Source organism: Mauremys reevesii, linkage group 2, assembly GCF_016161935.1.
Source record: "Mauremys reevesii isolate NIE-2019 linkage group 2, ASM1616193v1, whole genome shotgun sequence".
Taxonomy (NCBI): Eukaryota; Metazoa; Chordata; order Testudines; family Geoemydidae; genus Mauremys; species Mauremys reevesii.
In genome coordinates this window covers 94981840-95002432 of record NC_052624.1, presented here as the reverse complement: position 1 = coordinate 95002432, position 20593 = coordinate 94981840, and the positions used below count along the sequence as shown (strand labels likewise).

At 39.1% G+C, this 20593-nt stretch overlaps 3 protein-coding genes across 10 annotated transcripts in view; 1 reads left to right on the top strand and 2 right to left on the bottom strand.

The window, feature by feature from the left end:
- The window catches only part of LOC120397945 (cytochrome c oxidase assembly factor 1 homolog), a 66001-nt gene extending 60781 nt beyond the window's left edge, over positions 1-5220 (top strand). For all 8 annotated transcript variants that reach the window (XM_039524710.1, XM_039524709.1, XM_039524708.1 and 5 more), the window contains 2 exons: positions 1428-1498; positions 4927-5220. In XM_039524710.1, the coding sequence (XP_039380644.1) occupies positions 1428-1498; positions 4927-5023 (168 nt within the window). In that variant the 3' untranslated portion in view covers positions 5024-5220. The remainder of the gene's footprint in view (positions 1-1427; positions 1499-4926) is intronic.
- Positions 1-7401, bottom strand: part of BLVRA (biliverdin reductase A) — a 133568-nt gene extending 126167 nt beyond the window's left edge. Inside the window, exon 1 of the mRNA XM_039524695.1 lies at positions 7338-7401. Coding sequence (XP_039380629.1) covers positions 7338-7400 — 63 coding nt within the window. The 5' untranslated portion in view covers position 7401. The remainder of the gene's footprint in view (positions 1-7337) is intronic.
- Positions 7402-14957: 7556 nt separating this feature from the next.
- STK17A (serine/threonine kinase 17a) overlaps positions 14958-20593 on the bottom strand; it is a 47993-nt gene continuing 42357 nt past the window's right edge. Inside the window, exons 5-7 of the mRNA XM_039526476.1 lie at positions 19316-19364; positions 19029-19208; positions 14958-18016 (exon numbers count right to left, since the gene is read on the bottom strand). Of these exons, the coding sequence (XP_039382410.1) occupies positions 17683-18016; positions 19029-19208; positions 19316-19364 (563 nt within the window). The 3' untranslated portion in view covers positions 14958-17682. The remainder of the gene's footprint in view (positions 18017-19028; positions 19209-19315; positions 19365-20593) is intronic.

The following is a 20593-nucleotide window of genomic DNA, read 5'->3' as shown; positions in this document are numbered from 1 at the left end:
TAGGAGATAAAACAGTATAAACAAGTCATTGTCTGGATGACATTTTAGTTTGTACTGACTTCACTAGTGCTTTTTATGCAGTTGGTTGTAAAACTAGGCAAATCTTTCAATGAGCTCATATACCCCCTGGAAGACCTCCACGTACCCCTGGTTGAGAACCACTGGTGTAGATAGCCAGTGGCTTTAAAACCAAACACCAAAAATGAAGGTCAAGAGTATTTAGTCGGGTCTTCCCTGCTTTTGCTAGAGGTTTCAGATGCATCCGGAGAGTTTTCAAAGCCATTAATGAAAGGAGCACAGGGTGTTGAATCTTTGACAAATATCTTCTTCCAGCTGGCTGTAGGGCATTTGAGTTAAATGTGTTAAGAAAATAAAAAGCAGCAAGTTTTAAACAGACTGAATAAAATTTACTTTCCCTTTCAATTAGATCAGGATCCACTTGCATGATATCTGTAATGTTATGAATTTCCTAGTTCTCCAGTTGCCCTTAGAGTCATCCAGGCAAGAGCTGAATTTCTAATATAAAAAGCATAGACAAAAAATGTCAGGCTTCTTTTATATAGATCAGAAGGGGGGATCCACCAACCTCCAATTCATTTTTTCCTTTGTAAGTCACCTTTAAGAAATGTTACAAAGATTGAAATGACTCAGGATGAAGTCACATTTCATTCCTCTGACCAACCAACTGCTTTCTTATCCACCATGTCACTCAGTGCCCTCTATAAATGATGAGCATTATTTCATCAGAGATATGAAACCAGTGAATGATCCTTCATCAGCCACAGTGGGTTGCTACAGCAGGGTCTTGCATGGGCCAGGAGCTATTGTACCACCTCCAGAGCATGCCCAACTCCTGCTAGCTAGACCTGCTTGAGAAGGCTTGGTGATGTCATTTTTGATGGTCTATCAAGAATAGACATAAAGCATATTTATTTTCTTCAGCCATGCTGAATGTTTTAGCAGAAACGCAATACTGCAGCTGTAGCCTAATTTATTAAGTTAAAGTATTTTAATGGTAGAATTTTCAAAGCTGCTGCAGGATTTTAATATCCAATTCCCATTAATTTAATGAAGTGTAGCTCTGACTATCCCAGCCTTCGTGCCTGGATTTGTCCTAATAAACTCTTATGTAATACTTGTCATCCATGGATTTCCTAGCGCTTTGCAAAGAAAGGGTGTTAGTTCTTTATACGGTTGCAGTCATAACATAGAACATACTTTTAACACCGATTTGTGTATGACAAAATTGATAAACTTTAATGGGGTGTGATTGTAATGAAACTCTCTAAAGTGCTGAAAAGCTGAAGTATCTGTGTTAAAATTGTGGGAGTGATTCAGTTTTATCTTATTGACTAAGGAAGGAATAAACACATTCATTTCACTAACATCAGTCATTGAAAGCGTTCAACTAACTTTTATATCTGCAGTTAAAGATACCAGTATCTGGAACAAAATCAGCTGGATATCTCCATACCAATTCAGCAAGAGACCTTAACTGGTGAGTATGAATAAAAGGGTACTTTGTGGAGTGTTCAGGATAGGAGGAGAATCGGGGACAGATTTTTGGTTTATAGTCATCAAAATGGCTGAGATTATGGAAATAAGAAATCTGCCTTTGAAGAGTTTATGAAATATTGTGTTCACATGCTGTCATTATGGAAGTGACAATATCTATTAAATAATTTACATTTACTATCTGAGGAATACAAAAGGATGAGGACATTAGACTGAACTTTATGCTGAAAACGCTCCTCTGTTAACTGTAACCCAGTATACTGGAGTGCATAATTGGCCCACTGAGTCTTTTTCTCCCCTTTCACACAAAAAGAAAATGCTAAGATAGTTGGGCACCCGGTTTAACACTGATTGTCCTTAGTTATTTTAACAGGCCTGTGATATTTTCTCCTGTCCTCAGACCACAGCAATGCCATGACACGCTGGGTATGTCTACACTGTAGCTGGGAGTGAGCCTTTCACCACTGGTAAACAGACTTGCACTAGTGGAGCTCAAGTTAGTGCACTAAAAACAGCCCTGTGGGCGCTGTGGCTCTCGAGGTGACGCAGGCTCGCCACCTGAGTTCAGAGCCAGAGGGTCAAGTGGGTTTGAGAGCCAGAGCTGCCACCTGAGTGGCAATGTCCACGGTGCTAATTTTAGTGTGGTAGCTTGAGCCCCGCTACCGGGAGTATGTTTAGCAGGGTTGGGAGGCTCCATCCTAGGGGCAGCACAGACGTACCCAGTGAGGTGAGCTAAGGATTGTGTCATTTTCTAATATGGTCTCTCTTGGTTCAAAGAAAGGCTGTATTGGGGTGAAATGGAAATTTCTTCGTAGTCCAATATACTAATCTGTGTTATGGATGTGGGGCTCTCTCTATTAAACCCCAGCCCCCTCTTTCTCAAGGCCAAACTGATTTCCAGAACTGAGAGAATAAATAGGAACCAATAATTTATTCAGCAAGTTTGATTTCTATTGCCGATTGAAGAATTTCTGAACAATCTACAACTTCCCCATTTATTTGTTCTTGAAAGTTGGTACAAAACATTTGTTAGTTCAGTTTTCCCTGTGTCTTGTGGTTAGATCTCCAAAACCAAAGCACTTTTGCTTAGTTGCACATGGCACTATGGGATTGTCTCTGTTATATGATTAGATAAGACCTTCCAAGAATAGTTGAAAATTCTTGTGGAAACCAAATATAAAATTTAGTGGTTAGGGTACTAGCCTAGCACTTGGGAGACCTGGGCTTAAATCTCTGCTCTGCCGCGAACTCCAGGTGACCCTGAATAGGACACTTACTCCCTGTGTGCCTCAGTCCCCATCTGTAAAAAGGAGATAATAGGACCTGCGTATCAGATACTAGGTGAATGGGGCCATATAAGTACGTAAGGGCTTATTTAGACAGTTAGTGCGCAGCAAGCTGGGCTGTAAATCTACAGCGCACTAATGGTCCACGTGGACCCTGATTCTGCACTTTGATCTGGGGAACTTTTCGTGCGGACTTCGCTACTGCGCACTGACAGCGTATGGCATGCTGCTGCAACAGACGTTTACACTCCAGTTTGCCGTACACTAACTCTTCGTCTTGACAAGTCCTAAGATAAATTTCAAATTCACTCTCCAAACATACATTTTAAGTTTGCACTTGGGTATTTCCCAGAAACATTTATGCCAGTAAAAACTTGATCACACAAGTATTTGGCCACATTTGGGCCCCTTTGTGCCAAGCAAATGGGAGCAATATAGTTGGTTCCTGACACAGTTCCGTTTTGTAATAGATGAGACATGAATGTGTCCTTGAACCAGATCACAGTGATTCAAACACAGGTCTCATCTGCTCCATAAAACAGAACAGCATAAGCCATTGTTGGGAATAGCTATATTATATGTGAATTACCTGACATGGTTCTTGATAATGGGCAGACAAGCCTTTACAGTCTAGAATCTGGAAAGAGAAACAGCAATGACAAGACACTGAAGGTCAAATTTTCAAAAGTGACTTAGATTCCTAAGTACTATTTTTTAAAGATTACAGACACGTAGGAGCTTTTAAAAAAGAGACTTAGGCCCCAGTGTCTAAAGTCACTTTTGAAAATAGGAGTATTTGAAAATTGGACCTGGAGTGACCAGACTATAGATTCATCATACAAAGGTGCAGCAACCTAATTGTAGTACAGTATGTGTGGGATTTTCAGAAGTGATCAGCATTGGCCTGACACTACTCACACTTATCTTAATGGCTATTGCTGACTGGAGCTGCTCAGGAACTTTGACAGAATGTTTTTCAGAAAATGCTGATAGATTGAAACCAAAACCGTTTGCAGAAATGTTCTCTGTTTACCTAATTTACTGTTGTTCTAGTTTTCATCAGAAAGGTTTCTCAGCCCTAGGATGGAATTTCTGATAAAACCCAGAGAGAGTGAACAATCCCAGCGGCCAGCAGCCCAGTGGTTAGGGCACTTGAACCTGGGTCTTCCACATCCACGCAAGTCCCTGATATGCCTGATTCATCCCAGATTAGTGCTCTAACCTCCTGGCTATTCTGGGTTTTTCTCTCTCTCTGTCAAAAATTTGAAAGATCTTTTTGTTCTATTCTGCATCGGAACGGAAACAAAATTCTGAAACCTCATGCAGTTTTCACAAAATGGAATTCTTGTTTTCTGGACAGCTCTGCTACTTCAGTGGGCACAGTTAGGCCAATGGAAGCATGAGGGTCTGCTCGGTAAAGGCCCAGGGACACAGCTTTGCATTCTCCAGTCACGAGCGTACAGGTGGGTGCGCTTCCTACAGTGGCGCACCATAGGGACATATACTTGAAGGAGAAAAAGTTATTCGTCGCTGGCAGATTAAACACTGATAGTCCTCTCAGAAAGCGGGCTTGGAGCAGAACTTTGAAGAGCAGAGGGTGCACCTTTGTGTATCCCAGAAGTACAGCTTTCTTTCTCTAAATGAGTTATTTTAATTCTCTTTGCATACTTGCCTCCTCCTATGGGCTTCTATACTTGTATCAACACTCACATTCAGTAACAATGTGGTGTCAAAGCCTCCCTAACTAGGATAATTCTTTAGCAATGTGATCTAGATCCAATACCAGAGATTAGCGAAGGACTACCTAATTGCAGTCTTGATAGGCAGAAGTGGCTGATTGTAAAAAGGAAAGACAGGTGAAGTTTTTTTGTTGTTGTTTTTTAAAGCGCACACTCCATCACCCTATCAGGATTTTATTAGTGTTGCAGAACCATGATATGTAGTTTCTTGGTCTGTTAAGCCATCAAGGAAAGCGTCTTTTAGAGGTTTGCATCTGCAAAACTTTTTAAAGCCCATTTAATTACACTAAATGATTTGGTTCTTGCTGCCTAGTGTTTTTATACTTGACATCACCACAGTATGAAATTGGTCAATTAAAGTCAAATGCTCTTTTGGTTTGTATCAGCTGGCGTCTCCGAGATGTCACCTTGCAACTGAGGGATGGTCAGAATATTCCAGTGTACCATTCGTGTGTGGAGAGCACCAACACACAGGAGGGGTGAAAACCAAAAGACAGCTGCTTTGCACATCCTGCCACTTGAGGATGTATTGATTGGTTGCATATTACTTTGAAATTGTCCATTTGTGACAATACTGAATGTACAGTTAAGTGGACAATATTACAGTCCAATTATTTCTCTAGCACTGAGCTCAGTGCTAGTATTGTTAATTTCATTCTTTATTTGTGTGTATTGTAGAAACCCAAAATAAAGATTTTACAATACTATTACTGTTCCAGAGTGTCAAATTGTTATCTTGTATGTGCTGCTATGATTTTTTTTTTTTTAAAAGGACTCTTGCTGGTAAATTGCATTTCTTTATGATTATGAACCTCAAATCTGGACAGCTGATTTGCTTTCTAAGTCTAGGCGACCAGTCAGATTTTCAGATAAACCAAATAATAGGTGGTTTTCCCTTTTTAGGTGATGCAAGTCAGTGGCTAACCTTCACTGAACTATCTTTACAAGGAAAGACAATGAGACCTAGGTTGGAGAGAGAAATTACTATTATATGATTTACTAAATATGAAATATGACTTGCAATTTAAAAAAATATATATATTTCCACTCCTATGGCTCATTTAGTAATGAAGGCAGATTACAGGCAAAATAAATGGCTATCAATGTTTCAAAAACCACCGTCAAAGTAGACCGAGAAATACCAGAAGTCAGTCAGTCATTTTACTTATCTGGGGAGCGAGACGCCCAGTGATAGTGACACCATGCTAAATGCCAAGCGACGATCATCAAACACAGCAAACAACTTTCAAATCTTTTCAAGTTTATGAAAAAGTAGCATGATCAGCATCATTTAAAAAACAAAACCAAACACTGGCATCATGTCTGTCCTACTCTATGGAACAGAGACATGGAAATCTACCACAGCAATTGATAAGAAGTTCAACTTATTCCAAAGTAAATGCCTACAGAAGACGTTCAGAATCTATTAGAGTTTATTACATCGTCAGATATGCTAAGCAGAACACACCAACTTAAAGCATCAAACATGGCAAAAGGATGGACATATTTAGGACATGCTTTAAGGATGCCATTAACTTGGCTTCCACATGAAGTGATAACATGGATACCAACTGGCAAGAGAGGTAACCTAGAGAAACATTATGTAGAACAGTAGAGAAAGAAGATAAATTCATCAGCATGACACTCAGAAGCCTGAACAGACCAGCACAAGACCAAGATAAATGGTAAAAACTGATGGATATCCTCTACACTTCAGGGTGCAGGAGTAGAAGGAAAGAAAAGATTGGCACTTCTGAGACACACAGTAGGACTAGTGGTGATAGTGAATGAGTCAAAACAATCCTTCCTAGTCGAAACTCTGAAGAACTATGTGAGAATTTAAATATTGCCATCCAAAGACCGTATTGCGATTTTGAAACAGTTGAGGCATCCTCTCTTTCCGTCAGTTGACCCTTTCATAGCCACACATGTGAAGAGTACTGAAGTCTTCTTAGAATGAAATGGTTTAGGAAACCAAACTCCAGTCTGAACCCCATTCTACACTGTTCCTTTCTATTTCCATGTATAACTTCAGGTTATACCCTGTACTTACACACAGAACAGTTCTACTTTTTTCTATCACCATTCTCTGCTCATTCATGCTGGAATTTTCCAAGAGGAGCCTTAGGAAGTTAAATCACTGAGAGTTGATCAACTAACTGTAGGCCCCTTTGAAAATCCCAGGCTTAAGTACTTTAGATCTTCACTGTGATCATCCCATTGCCTTTAAATTCCCTTTTTGGAGAAGGTGACAAGATGTACACTATGTTCCAGCTGCAGCTTCGCAAGAGTCTCAGGAGAGCCATTATTTGTTCTTGGATCAGAACAGGTTAACCCCATGGTGCCTGGGTTCCACCCTCAGTTATCCAGGACCCTGGAGGAAGGGCTCTCACACAGCTATAAAGGACACACTAGGAATTTTAACCCTCTTAGTTTGTTTTATGGAATCAGGATTCCTAGAAACAAAGTTCCCTCTATTTCCCTGTAAGATTTTGGTAATGCTGCCCTTTAATTTTAATGGTGCCTCTTCATCTCATCTGATAAATGAACATATGGTCATTTAAGGGCTCTCAATAGTCCATGCCTTATGTATTATTCCTTCACACACCCTATTTCCTCTAAGTCTTTTTTTTAAAAGCCAGGGAATGGTGATTGCCTTGGAGACACTATAAGTACTGGTAAGTTACTGCAGTATAATAATTGGGAGCAAACCGGACTGTGGCTCAATTACATTTAAAAGCCCTACTTTCAGTCTTTCCCCCATTACAAATCTATTCGTATACATAAACTTACATACCTGCTGATCTTGAAAGAGGTAGAGTAGGGTCATAGCAATACAGTAGCTTCCTCTCCCCTGCATGTACTGGGGGGAAAAGGGAACCTGACTTCATACCCAATCAGTTAATTTCTACATGTGGTTTCCATTAGGCACAGCCCATCCCACAGCTGCTAATTTAAAGAGGGACACAGGTGCATTAGGAGGAAGCCAAAAGAACTGGGGAAAGACTTGAAACAGCTAACAGCTGCTAAAAGACAAGATAACCTCAGTAAAGACTCCTGCATGACACCCCGTCCTTTGGGCTTTCATTACAATGAAGGAAGAGAATCTGAAGCAGAAATCGTAGGTTTACTACTTCATTTTGTTAAATAATCCATGCATCGTAACTATATTGTGTTAGCAATTGCTAAACAAACCTAATCCAGTCCTTGGCCACTGACTAGTTTTTATTTCTAAAACAATCTTTTAACTGCACTTAGAAATGACAGAATCACTAGTCTGGTAAATAAAATCCACTCTTTGTCACCATACAGTTCAGAAGTGACCAATGCCTCATCTTGCAAAATACTGGATGCCCTTTCCCATCAGTTCTACTAAGATGGGTTTATTCTTTAGGGGGGTTTGCCTCATGCCTGCACAACATCTTACTAACTTCCATAATAAAGAATTTATAACCTTTGCAGAAGGGAGGTAGCAAGACAGACAGCCTGACAGTCAAGATTATCTCTTTGTAGAAGCAATTGTATTAATATTTATTGTCTCGTTGTAAATATAATTGGCTGGGATGATAAAATATTTATATCCATATTTGTTTGCTTAACTAGGACATGCCTAGTTAATATTTGCAGTGTTGTTGTAGCCATATTGGCCCCAGGATATGAGAAATTAGATGGATGAAATACTATTGTTGCCGGCGCAGAATGCCCGAGGACAGCAACAGCGGTTCGTTGCCCAGTGTGCTTCGCTCCAATAAACACACCAAGGTGGAGAAGCAGACAAAAGTTTATTTGAGATCTCAAAGCGGTGCCAGGAGACAGACTTGTCTCAGATCAAGCACCCAGCTACAAGCAGCTTTTCTCTTTTTTATACATAACTTTAACTAAGCCTCTTCTATCCCCTCCCCCAACCTTTCATTCCCATGTAGCAGATACACTTTGCAATAGCAATTACATTAAGCAGTTAAGTCATACTTGGCAGGAACCAGCCTAGCTCATTAGTAACTCTTCTTTGAACCGTTATCTTGTTTTATTTCTTTTGATCTGTTATTTTGCCCCTTAGCCAGGAGCAAGCAGGCCTCATTATAGCAGGCCTCATTATTACCTTCTGGTACAGGTGTTGCAACTGATAACCATTCTCTGTTGCTGGCCTGTTAGGTCGATTAAAGTTCAAACATGGGAGCGCTTTGGTCAGACATGGAGTGACTTTAGTTCATTCAGGCCTACTACAGAAAGGCTTCATTGACACTGTGGTTTTCCACCCTCCTGAGTTACCTAGAGTCATGCCTAATGACACCAACACTACCTTTTATTGGACCAACTTCTGTTGGTGACAGAGACAAGCTTTTGAGCTAACAGAGCTCTTCAGGTCTGGGAAAGATCATCAGCTTGTCATAGCTAAATACAAGGTGGAACAGATTGTTAAGCCTAAGGAATAGCTCCTTGCAAGAGACCATTTAAGATGAAGTGGGCAATTAATGTCTGCACTCATAGGACAAAGGTGGGTTAGTGAGTTACAGTATTGTAATGACAATGTCTATAGGGTACTTTGATCACATATAGCACCATATAAATGCTAAGCAGTCTAACATGGCTGCCTTTTCAGGCCCACATCCCTAGATGAGGAAGGGCATTCTTGTAGCTAAGACATGAGCCTGAGATGCAGGAGATGTGTGTTCAATTCCCAACTTTGCCACAGACTTCTTGTGTGATATGAGGCAAGTCACTTAATTTCTGACTTAGTTCCCTATGTGTTAAACGGGGCTGATCCTACCGGTTTCCACCCTCTGTCTCTTGGCTTTTTCTCTTGTCTGCTCTTCAATGCAAGGACTGCCTCCTACTACTTGTACAATGAGGTGCCAGTCACAGGCTCGATCTAAAGGCACTATGTTAATATCACTAGTAAGCTAGTTATGGCTCTTCTGTTCCACACAGCTTTCTCAAACTGCCATCACCAGACGGGGTCCAGTGCTGCACTGCTTTGTACCTTTTCTATAGTTATTTTCATCTGTGCAAAGTGGCTCTGGAACATGTTTACACCCACTTTGCACAGGTGAAAATGACTACACAGCACAGTTGCCAACTTTCACCCTGACTTCTGCAATAAGCCAAAAATCAAACTAATCCCATTTCAAAACAAGGCCAAAATAAGCCCATACCTAAGAACCTCAACACTCTATGTGACTAGATCTCCCTGGTGTATAGTAGGCCCACTGTGGACGCGATTCTCTCCCCCCACCCCTTGCCTCTACTTTCCCCTGCTTGCCGGGAGCTGATCAAAGAAAAGAAGCAACACGCAACAAGCAGCAAGCCAAAAACTGCCTAACAAGCAACTCACAAGCCAATTAAACCAAAGACAAGCCCAATTTCTGTATTTTTTTCATGGGTTTGGCATGTCTGCTACACAGGGTGTCAGACAGGAGAGAATCAGGCTGTTTTTCAAAATCTTAATTCAGCTTCTTCTTTATAAATCTGTCAGCAAACTGCTTTTGGTATAAAAGGCTGAGCTTAACCTGACAGAGGGGTAATCATTTTGATTCAACAGACATGACCTTTGGTCCAAGGTAGGCTAACCCTGCTGAAGGATTGGAAGGACTTGAAGCTGCCAACCTCCCCCTGGAAGAAAAACAACTTCTGGTATGTTGACAACCTTTTAGTGTTTTCTTTGGGTGCTTTTGCCCTTAAATAAAAATACTCTGCTTTGAAAAAGCTGTTTGGTCACTTATAACCGCTGGTATACACTGGTCACAGCCTTTGGCGAGAGAGCAAAGATCATGTTAGTCAGACCTGCTAGGTTAAGTACAATGACTTGCAGGGGAGCTGTAATCTAAAGCTGTAGTCAGAAGAGGGATGCAGGTGTCTCTTGTGAAAGGTTGTGGCTGGAGTGCCGAGAGAGCATTCCTGGAGCAAATCACTGTGGCATGGGAGGGTCAAAGGTGCAAAGACCAAATCTGCTGTAATCTCAGCATCTCAAACAAGCAGACAATTGCCTCATTACCAGCATGGTTTCCCAAACCTGTAGGGAAGCATTCTTTGAAAAGGAATAAAAGTTATCCCCATCCCCCCCTCATTTTACATGGGTAGACTGTAGCAAATAAATGATTTTGGAACTTCATCTTGTTTATTACCTATCATAAAATCATCAATGTTTCTTCTAGTCATTTATTATTTAACCTCCTTATAGTTTTTTCCCCCTCTTGAATAGCATGTAGCATCTAATTTTATGTATCTTACAGAAATAGAACATTATCAAAATGTTACTTCGGTGTGTGGCTTATCACACAGGAATAGTAAATGCAGTAAAAAAGTGACAACTTCAGAGCAGAAAAGGAAGTACTTCCCTTCTATCCCCATGCATAGTTGGACTGTGGAACTCATAAGCACACAAATTCATTGAAACCAAGAACTTAATAAGGTTCAGAAAAGGATGGATATGTATATAGTGTGTGAGCATAGTTATTGCTAACAAATTCTGGAAAGTCAATTAAACCTCAGGGTTTAAACCAATCTAACTATTAGCGATCAGGATTAGAGCTAATGTAGGCAGCAAATTATCACTCATTTAGCTGTATTTTTTTGTGAAGCATCTGCTATGGGCCACTATTGGAGACAAGATACTGAACTAGGTAGAGTTTAGGTCTGATCCAATAGATCTATTATGTTAGACTGATGTGTCAAATGCATTTTATACACAATTCACCAACACTTAATATTTTGAACTTGACTTTTTCCATTGAATTACACCCTACAGCTTCATGGATTTTAATTCAGTACAGCTCTAAAATAATGGTCCTAAATAGGGGAGCTAAATATTTCTAGGCTTAGCAGACACTAACAGAGGGAGAATTTTTGTAATTACATATTTATTAATCCCTAAGTCAGTTAAACATTTGTAAGTGCTGTACTGTATTGCAAAGTCCTCTAACATACATAAGCAACAATTTTTCCATACAGCTGAACACACCATCTGAAGAAATGGAAAAGAAGTGATGCACACACAGTAGCACATACAAAGGAACGATACAAACTATTACAGATGCCTATTTCAGACAAGCAAAATCTTAGTGTGATCCTGCTGTACTGCTCGTGAGGTGACTGACCTTATGCGAGGGATGCTTGGAGAGAGGGCATTTAAACAGAAACCTGTTCTACCATATTCCCTCCCATGCAAGCAACAATCTTGCATTCAGATGTGATTATCAGCCACTAGGTCTAATAGTGAAACTGAGACTGTACAATCCCTGCACATGGAGCAGGGATTGTACAGCAATTCTAAGGATGTGAGGTAGTTATGTAGACATCACCACCATACACACCTTTGAGGGTGAGAGATCAAGGCAGCACAGAGTCAAAATCATGGTAATAAATGAAGTAGCTTTTGTAATCCTGCTTCTAAAAGAAAGCACAAGAATGAACTTTACTGTGGTTTTTTAAAGTTGTTTTGGGTTCCCCTGCCCCTATGTGTTTTTAATATATCATTCTATTTTTTAAAAAAATGCTTTGTCCTTGGTGTTGCTCTGAGAACCCCACACAAGACAGGAAACAAGCTACACTGACAGCCCTCTCAAACCAACCGAATTTTCCCGTACTTTTAATCACTTGTATTACTTGAAATAGTGAATGAGAAAGTTGACAGAAGAGCAATTTAATCTGACAGTGTCCTTTTAAACTGCAGAATAATCTTCTAAGAACCACCATGGGAGCTGTGGTGTCTTGTGGGTTCATCAGGAGGCAGCAGAGTCTGGACTCTAAGAAGTAAGGCTTGTTTACAACTAAAACAGCGTTACATGAGACAAAAGGAGAGCCATGTATTCCTAGCTGTGCATCTGGTGAAGCTGACTGCTTCCCGCTGGTTCTTCCTAGCAGGTGCTCTGCTGATAAAGGTCCAGCACATGCTTCTAACCCCTCCCCTTTCCAGCAAAAGCAATTCCAAACAATTTAACATATATACACCAACTGTTTCTTTACAAATACCATAACATACTCAACTTTGTTAGCAGTGCTCAATTAATCTTTCAGGTGCTCTGCACCGTTTCTTAGATCTACAAGGCACCACTTCAGTCCTTGCACTAGCTGAATCAGCAGACTGCTCTGTTTGTTGATCTGAAGGATCCTCCAGCCGTTCTCTCAGTGCTTTGTCCTGTAGCTGTCAGTAAAATATCTGCCTCCTTATCCTCCTGTATTCTTAAGATGTTGCAGATGTCTCCTGTGCCTCCCAAATCGATGTCCTTTAGGAGTCTGTACTTCATCAGATCATGGGGCAACCTCACAAGTCACTACTGCCCTCTGTGCCCAGCAAGTACCACCATCAATCCACGTAGCATCTCTGGGCTTCAAAGGCTCTAACACACTGGACCCTCTGTCAGAATACATCTTTTTTTCTACACTTATCTTGGTTATTGTACAGTAAGTCAGTATTGCCATTAGGGATTACTACTAAATTAGGGAGTCTTGTTCTCAACCTCCTGCCAAACACACTCTGCAGGTGACAGTGCATGAGTCATTGGTGCTGCTCTCTCTATAGTCCGGTGGAGCCTTATCTCACCATTTTTCACAAGACCATTGGATTGAGGATACCTGGGACTCTGCCAAAGTAAGTCATATCTTCCAATAGTTTTTTTTGCAGCTTTGGACCTGATTCCTCTTACAATTTGATCCCTTATAATTGAATCTGTTAACTGGCCGTAGGTTTGGCTCATTAGCTTCAGCTCTGTTAGGAATTTTTCAAGGGACTCTCCTTTCGTCTTCTAAGGTAAAATTTACACTTTTACGTTTCATTTTTGAGGTATGCAATACTCTTCCTTTTTCTGCAAAATTGTGTCAAACTTGCTTTCTCTGTCTGACTTAGTTGTATGCTGCTAAAGACATCCATTGCCCCAAGTTCTGCCGTGGTTTAAGACGACTGCAGTATTCTGCTGATCTTCTTTCTCACCAAAGCCAGCTGCTCGCATTCATATGTATCAAAACTGTTTGAATCTTTTCCAGAATGTGCTGTATCGAGAGAGTCAACCCCAGGGGAGCTTTTAGTTACTCCATCTCCAAGATGACCCCTCTATTCCTTCACCACGGTCCTTTTATGTCCTCACTCTGGTACCATGAAGTGTTTTGTGGATTCATAAGAAGGAAGCAGAGTCTGGACTTTTAGAAGTAAGGCTTTATTAGAACTAAAACAGTGTTACATAAGGGAAAGGAGAGTCATGTGCTCCTAGCTAGATATCCGACGAAGCTGACTTGACTGCGTCCAACTGGGTCTTCCTAGTGTGTGCTATGCTCTTAAAGGCGCAGTACATACTCCTAATAGACACCTCTTTGGCTAAGTCACTGTGGAAAAAATCTTGACAGTAAGACACAGGACTGGGAGTGAGGCCGGAGTGCTGGAACAATTTATAAAGTGGGGGTGCTGAGAGCCATTGAACCAAACTGTAAACCCTGTATATCATGGAAACCACTTCAAGCCAGGGTGTCCAGCAGCACCCCTAGTTCCTGTACATGAGTTAGGCAGTCTGGGTTCTATTTCCAATTCTGTCAGTGTCTTTATGAGAGAATGGGCAATTCACTTAACTTTGGGCTCTTTTTCCCTATGTATAAAATGGGTGCAAGGCTCACTCAACTCATGAGTTATGAAGAAGCTAAAATTCACTAATGTTTATAACGTGTTGGAACCCTTGGTTGGAAGGTGACAATATGCCAAGAGCTAGTAATTTTAAAAGCCTGGACTTACCAGATTTAGTGTAACAATCTTGCACTGGCCAGCAGAAAATGGTTAATTAGGTCTTTTCTGTGTTTAATGGCTATAATTCTGTACAAATTACAGAAGACAAGTAGAGACATAGCGCTGTATCTCTGAAGTCTGTTCTCGAACCAGCTAACACTGCTATGTGGTTTATTCCAGCCATGCTCCAGTTCCTTTGTGCCACTATTACCTTTTACTGTTTATTATATAGCATACACAGTACTTACTATATGGCAGAACAGACCAGAATATCAGTGCAGGTCTCTAATACCTGAGACCTAAAATTGCTAAGCATTATCTAAATTTCTAAAAGTCAGCTATTTGTTTTCCACCACCTTCTTCTGACAGGTCCCTCCAGGTAGCCAAATGGTTGGTATGCTACCAAATTTATCCAGGCATTACCGTGTTACCTGTGCCCCTAGGAAGCTGCTGAAATACTTAGCATGAGAACACATCACTGACCTGTAGAAGTAGTAAGTTGATTCTCTGGACTGGAGCTGCATTCCCCATTCCATTTTACAGATCTTAGTGTTTTCGAATTTGTACCTTGTCTCTGAAATACACACTATTAATACCAAATAAACTGAATAGATCCTTTCCTTCAGTTACAGCTGTACATATTTATAATGGAATGGAAATAACTATGAAAGCTTCAGCTGTGTCTGGAATTGGCTCACAGCCCTTCAATAATACATTAATAGAAACTTTATTTTTTCCATTATATAGACCAACTTAACATGCGTTGTTTATAACTTACAAACTTATAAACTTTTACATATATTTATACAAATTCAGAATGATTTTAAAAAATATTGTACAAATCCACCGTAAGGCACAAAAAGTTAACAAAAAATGCAGCACATTTGGAAATCTCAAAGCAGCCAATTCAAAGGAAGCTGGCCTTGTAACAAACATTATAACTCATTTAGTTTAAATATATGTTTTCAAGTTTCACTACCATACAATAGAAACTAAAAGGCATAGGACAACAGGTATGCAGCTCAATATCTCCCCTTGACCTGTATTACTGAAAATCCACTATTAACCAGCCTATTGTATAGTTACACACAGGAATTAAAATAGTTTTAAGGGTCCTGCATCAAATGATTATGTAATGAAATACCATGAACTGAAATTACAAACTGTTAGTTGGTATTCAGATATCTGAACATGGCAAAATCAGATGTTCCCTCTTTAGTATCTTCTATTTTAGACAGTGTAGATTTAGAGTATAAGCATATGTTCAAACATCTCGTTCTTACTGCTCAGTTTGTGTTAGTCAAAGAAGTGTAAAAAAATAGTTTAAATTTCCATGGATACTATGGGTGTGGGTCAGAAATTGTCATTTTAGTTGTGCTTGATGTGAGTTTTGAGAGTTGACATATCCTGACCAACGCAGCTGCTTTGGTCAAGTGATCCAAGTGTAAGGACAAAAGATACTGAGAGAGAACTTCGACTCCTGAATCCATGCAGTGTTTGGTGGGGATCAGCACTGAGTTCACCAAATAACATGCTGTAATCTGACCACTGCTGGTCATTTCCATAGTCTAGAAAGACAAATCTAGAATGTAGGCTAGGACACAAGTAACCTTCCTTTGTTAGAATTTTGTTTTTATTATTAGTTTTTCCATAGCTATCCAAAATCTTGCTTGAAAACTTAACTCTGGTGATATAAAAACTTGATGGGTATTGTTTGCAGGAGGAGTAATCTAAATGTACAACTCTAAATGCTTCAAACAAATCAATCACCTGACTGTTACAATATGAATAAGTTACTCAGTTTGGATCAGTTCTGAGTACACAACTACTGTACATTAACTGAAAGGTCTTCACGGAATAAGATGCTGCCCTATCTACATGAATATTCAGTTTATAATTCAGCAGGGACAAAGCAAGCTAAGTATGATGGAATATAGTAGTTTATAGATGCAATTTTCCTGATGTGGCTTCAGCTGAAAGCAGTCAGACAAACTGCTGGCTCGGAGCCATTAAGTAAAGACATATACAGCTTCTCACTCTAGGTCACACTGCTTTTCATGCTGTTTTCTTCTATATGTTTGTAGCATCTCTTCCCTGCTTTATTACAACCATATTAACAGCTAGCACATACAAACATTTATAACGAAACCTACTTGTGCTTATTAGTAAACTACCATTTATCTTTTTTGTGTGAAGACAGAATTTTCAAGATTAGCACTTAGTACTGGGAACTCTGGGTTGGTAGTACCAAAGAATTAAATGGTAAGCACATGCTGGTTTGTGTTCTATGAGAGTAGAAAAAAAATTGGAGTATTGTGGAAGTGAAGAAGAATCTAATTTAACAGAGTTCCTATTTGTGGTGTCATAGCAAGAAAACTTTATAAAGGATTTATTATCAAGGAATTGTGAATAACGGGGAAACAAAATAAATAGTTGAACAGTTAACAGTACATGAGATAATAGCAGTAAACTTGAATTACATAAAAATGGAACTTTGGAACTGCATTGATTTTGAAACATCTCAGAAAACTAAAGGTTCAGTCTGAGGTCCTGGCATCTGTAAGTCACAGAACCTGTCAGAAGTTTGCTGCCCAGTTGGTCCCTAAATTATCCTAAAGAGGGACCATCCTCACTGACAGCTGTGTCACATCTATACAGCTGCCCAATCCTACTCTTTGTCCAATCATAGATATACCACCTTACCCTGTATCTGAAGGATAGGTGCTTCCCAGACCTCAATTTATTCTATTCAGGTAATGGGGAGTTCCTTCCTCAGCTGATGGGTAAACAGAAAGGGGTCAACTGAGTCTACAGACTCTCTCTCCTCCACAGATGGCAATCAGAGGAAGGAGAAGTCGTCACAACAAAGACTCTTCCAGAAGAGCCCCAACTCCAAAATTCAGAATTAAAAAAAAAATTGAGCGTAGATTCAGTTGGCCTCACTCTTCTGACACCATTCTTAATCAGTGAACCACTGAAATCACTGTGTTATATCAATGTAAAAAAGGAATGTCAGAGGCAAATCTGGCCCTGTGTATTCACAGCTAATGGAAAATTAATCAAAAAACGAGTCTTTTAGCATTTCTTTTGTCTCATACCATCAGCTTCTCCAGAACAGGAACAGCTAGTAAGTATTCCCTACTATCTGAAGACAACGTTTGAATGAATCACATATCAAGAACAGTATAAACTCCCCACTTTCCCTAACAGAAAGTAAGCCATTATTGCTGTTGCACTCCTGTCAGCCATCTTGGAAATCTTGTTTAAGCATCCTATGAAATTAAAAGCTTGGCATAGTTTTCTTAGCTGCCTTTTATCAACGTTTTCCTTTTTACCTAGAAAGTTTGTTGCACATCAAGGCGAGATTCACTTGGATATGAACTTTTTTTTGTAGGAATGATTCCCTTTAAGTTACAGCTACAATGTCCCATACAGTTCAGTAAATGAATTCTCCTGGTATTTCTTGCAGCAACGGTTCTTCAAATTTAAATCGTTTGGAAATGGCTTTTTGCTCAGTTATTTTTTCTTTTTCTGACTGCCTACATTGTCCCAGTGTATACGAAGCCACTACAATTAGTTCCTCTGTCACTACTGATTCGTCTCCTTCAGTTTTCTCAGCATCTGTAGAATTTTCAGAGGCAGAATCTCCATCTTTTTGGATGACAGTATTTATCTCATCTGCTGTACTCTTAATGCTGCACACAGGGTCTGGAATATCACTTTGTGCTAGCCATGGGTGTTGCAGACATTCTTCAGCTGTTGCCCGTTCCCTATGGAGAAAAGAAGGCTCATTCAAAAGACTGTCAGAAGGAGTGTCAAAAGAGGAACACTAAACTCAAGACCTTGGATAAGAACTAGAAAGATTAACCAGTTTCTTCTAGGGATATGACTTTGCATTAAATTGGACCAATCAATTATGGAACTGACTAACAAAACTGTGCTAATATCCATCAATTGTAAAGAAAAAAAATCAGGAGCAACAGCCACCCAGGAAAATAACTGAGGGTTTTAAATCCTCTAATCTCTTTGTTTTACATACCTTGCTAACTATGAAATTCTATGAAATCTAAAATTTAGAGCAGCAGTCTAATTATACACAATGATTTATACCAAGCTGTGAAATACTTGCATCCTTGATGTTGCTTGCTGTTGTTTTTCCTGTGGAACTATGCAGACAGTTGCTGAGCCAAAGGGAGGAATAAATAAAATACTACAGATACTTTTCAGAACAGAAGCAGCATTGTGGGGCTTCATATTTGCCTCCCAATGGCAACCAGGTCAAATCTGCTCAATTCACAAGTAAAAATATATTTTAATAACAGTCAGCCCAACAAAAGACAGTAAAACACATCACTAATCCACAGACTCAGAAGTTAACTGCAAACTCACTAACTTTGCAAAAGTAGTCAGTGAACAAATGCAAAAGAGCAAAGATACTACACCATACATTTTACTTTATTCATTTAGTTTGACAAGTAAAGTTCAGTTTTAATTATTGAAATTACTGCTACTACAATTTATGTAGTGAATTTTGTAAAAAAAATAATGAAGTCTTAGCAATACAAGACTCATTACAGCATTCATTTATGAGAAATGGGAAATGTGTCTTTTTGTAGACACAAAACGTGGTTATACATAATGAAGTGCAAATTAACCATGTTCTATTGCAGGTCTTCATTTACACTATCTCTAATCTATAAATGACTCAGACAATGCATTAGCCAATAGCAGTATTTAGAACTCATTTAGTCTCTGGAACAGACTGCTTTTTACTGAACTTACTCAGGTTTCTTAACCAAAAGGGTTTTGATGAAATCCACAGCAGACTCTGATATAAGGTCAAAATCTTCCTCGGAATAATTTATGTTCATTTGTGCTATATTTAAGAATGTTTCTTGTTTATCATCTCCCAAGAAAGGCGATATCCCTGTTAGCATGACATATGCTAGTACTCCAATGCTCCTAAATTTAAAACAAAAACAACAAAAAACCCAAACAGAAAACCTAAAGGTAAAAGACTTTTTAAGTTCAATTTTGTAAAAGTTGTAAATATTAAAGGCTACACTTACCACATGTCTGTTGCTGTACTGATTGGGTCATAACTCAGAATTTCAGGCGCTATTATGAAAAAAAGCATAAAGTATATTCTATTATATACGCTATTTGTTCAAAATAGAACTAATCTATATTTACTCATTTATATGCAAAGTCATACTTTACAAGCCAGTATTACAATTCAAAACTAGGCAATTTCGAAGACTTAACAATGCAACCCATTTTGCATAATCTGGAATATGACGTGAATATTTGAAATAAAATCTGGACCAAATTAAATTTTTTAAAAATTTATAATAGATTACGATTATTTGATTTTTACTTTTTTTTTTTTTAAACTCTGCATACCTAAGACTGGCTAATCTTTCCTAGTAGCTACTAAAATGATTCAGAATGTGAGTGGTCATTGGTAGCTCCACTCCTGTGGAAAGAGAAGACTTTTACAAAGCTACCTCCTATCGTGTCAGTTTGGCAAGCACACTCAACTCTGTGGTGGAGTGAACAGTTCTAAAAATCAACGTTGTGGTTCTACCGCCCAGGCCCAGGATCAGTTAACAGAGCATTAATGAGTATGCTACCAATAGCAGTGTGGATCTCACTACTGAACATGGCAGAAAAGCCATTTTCCCAGAAGGAAATTCGTTCTACAGCCAGATGTCAATTGTCCCCCCATTTCCCAGCTCATATTATAGATTGCAAACAAAGCAAACAAATGTTTCTTTCACTCACAGAACATAAGTTATTTCCAAATAATTCTGACAGTGTAAGTTCAAGTTATAGTTTTTAAACGCTAAGGGCAAAGGGTGTAAGTGGCTCCAGTGATTTCATTGTAAAGCTATAATTTAATGTATTAAGATTTTTCTTATGGCCTTGTATTTGTACTGGACTTTTCTTAATGTCTAATGATGCCATACAGAAACATTTGATCTTCTAGCATTTGGACCTGTATAAATGGTAAAGGCATCCATCTTTTGTATTGTTACAGAGTAATTTATATGATTGTCTAAAGTTGAAGGTTTTTCCCTTTCTTTTGTAAATATTACATCCAGACAATATCCAAATCCAAAGACGCAGCTCAGAGTTATGAACAGTTTGGGAATGGAGGTCGTTTGTAACTCTGAACAAAACATTATGGTGGTTCTTTCAAAAGTTTACAACTGAACATTGACTTAATAGAACTTTGAAGCTTTACTATACAGAAGAAAAATGCTGCTTTTAACCATCTTAATTTAAATGAAACAAGCACAGAAACAGTTTCCTTACTTTGTCAAACTGCTTTTAAAAATTTTTTT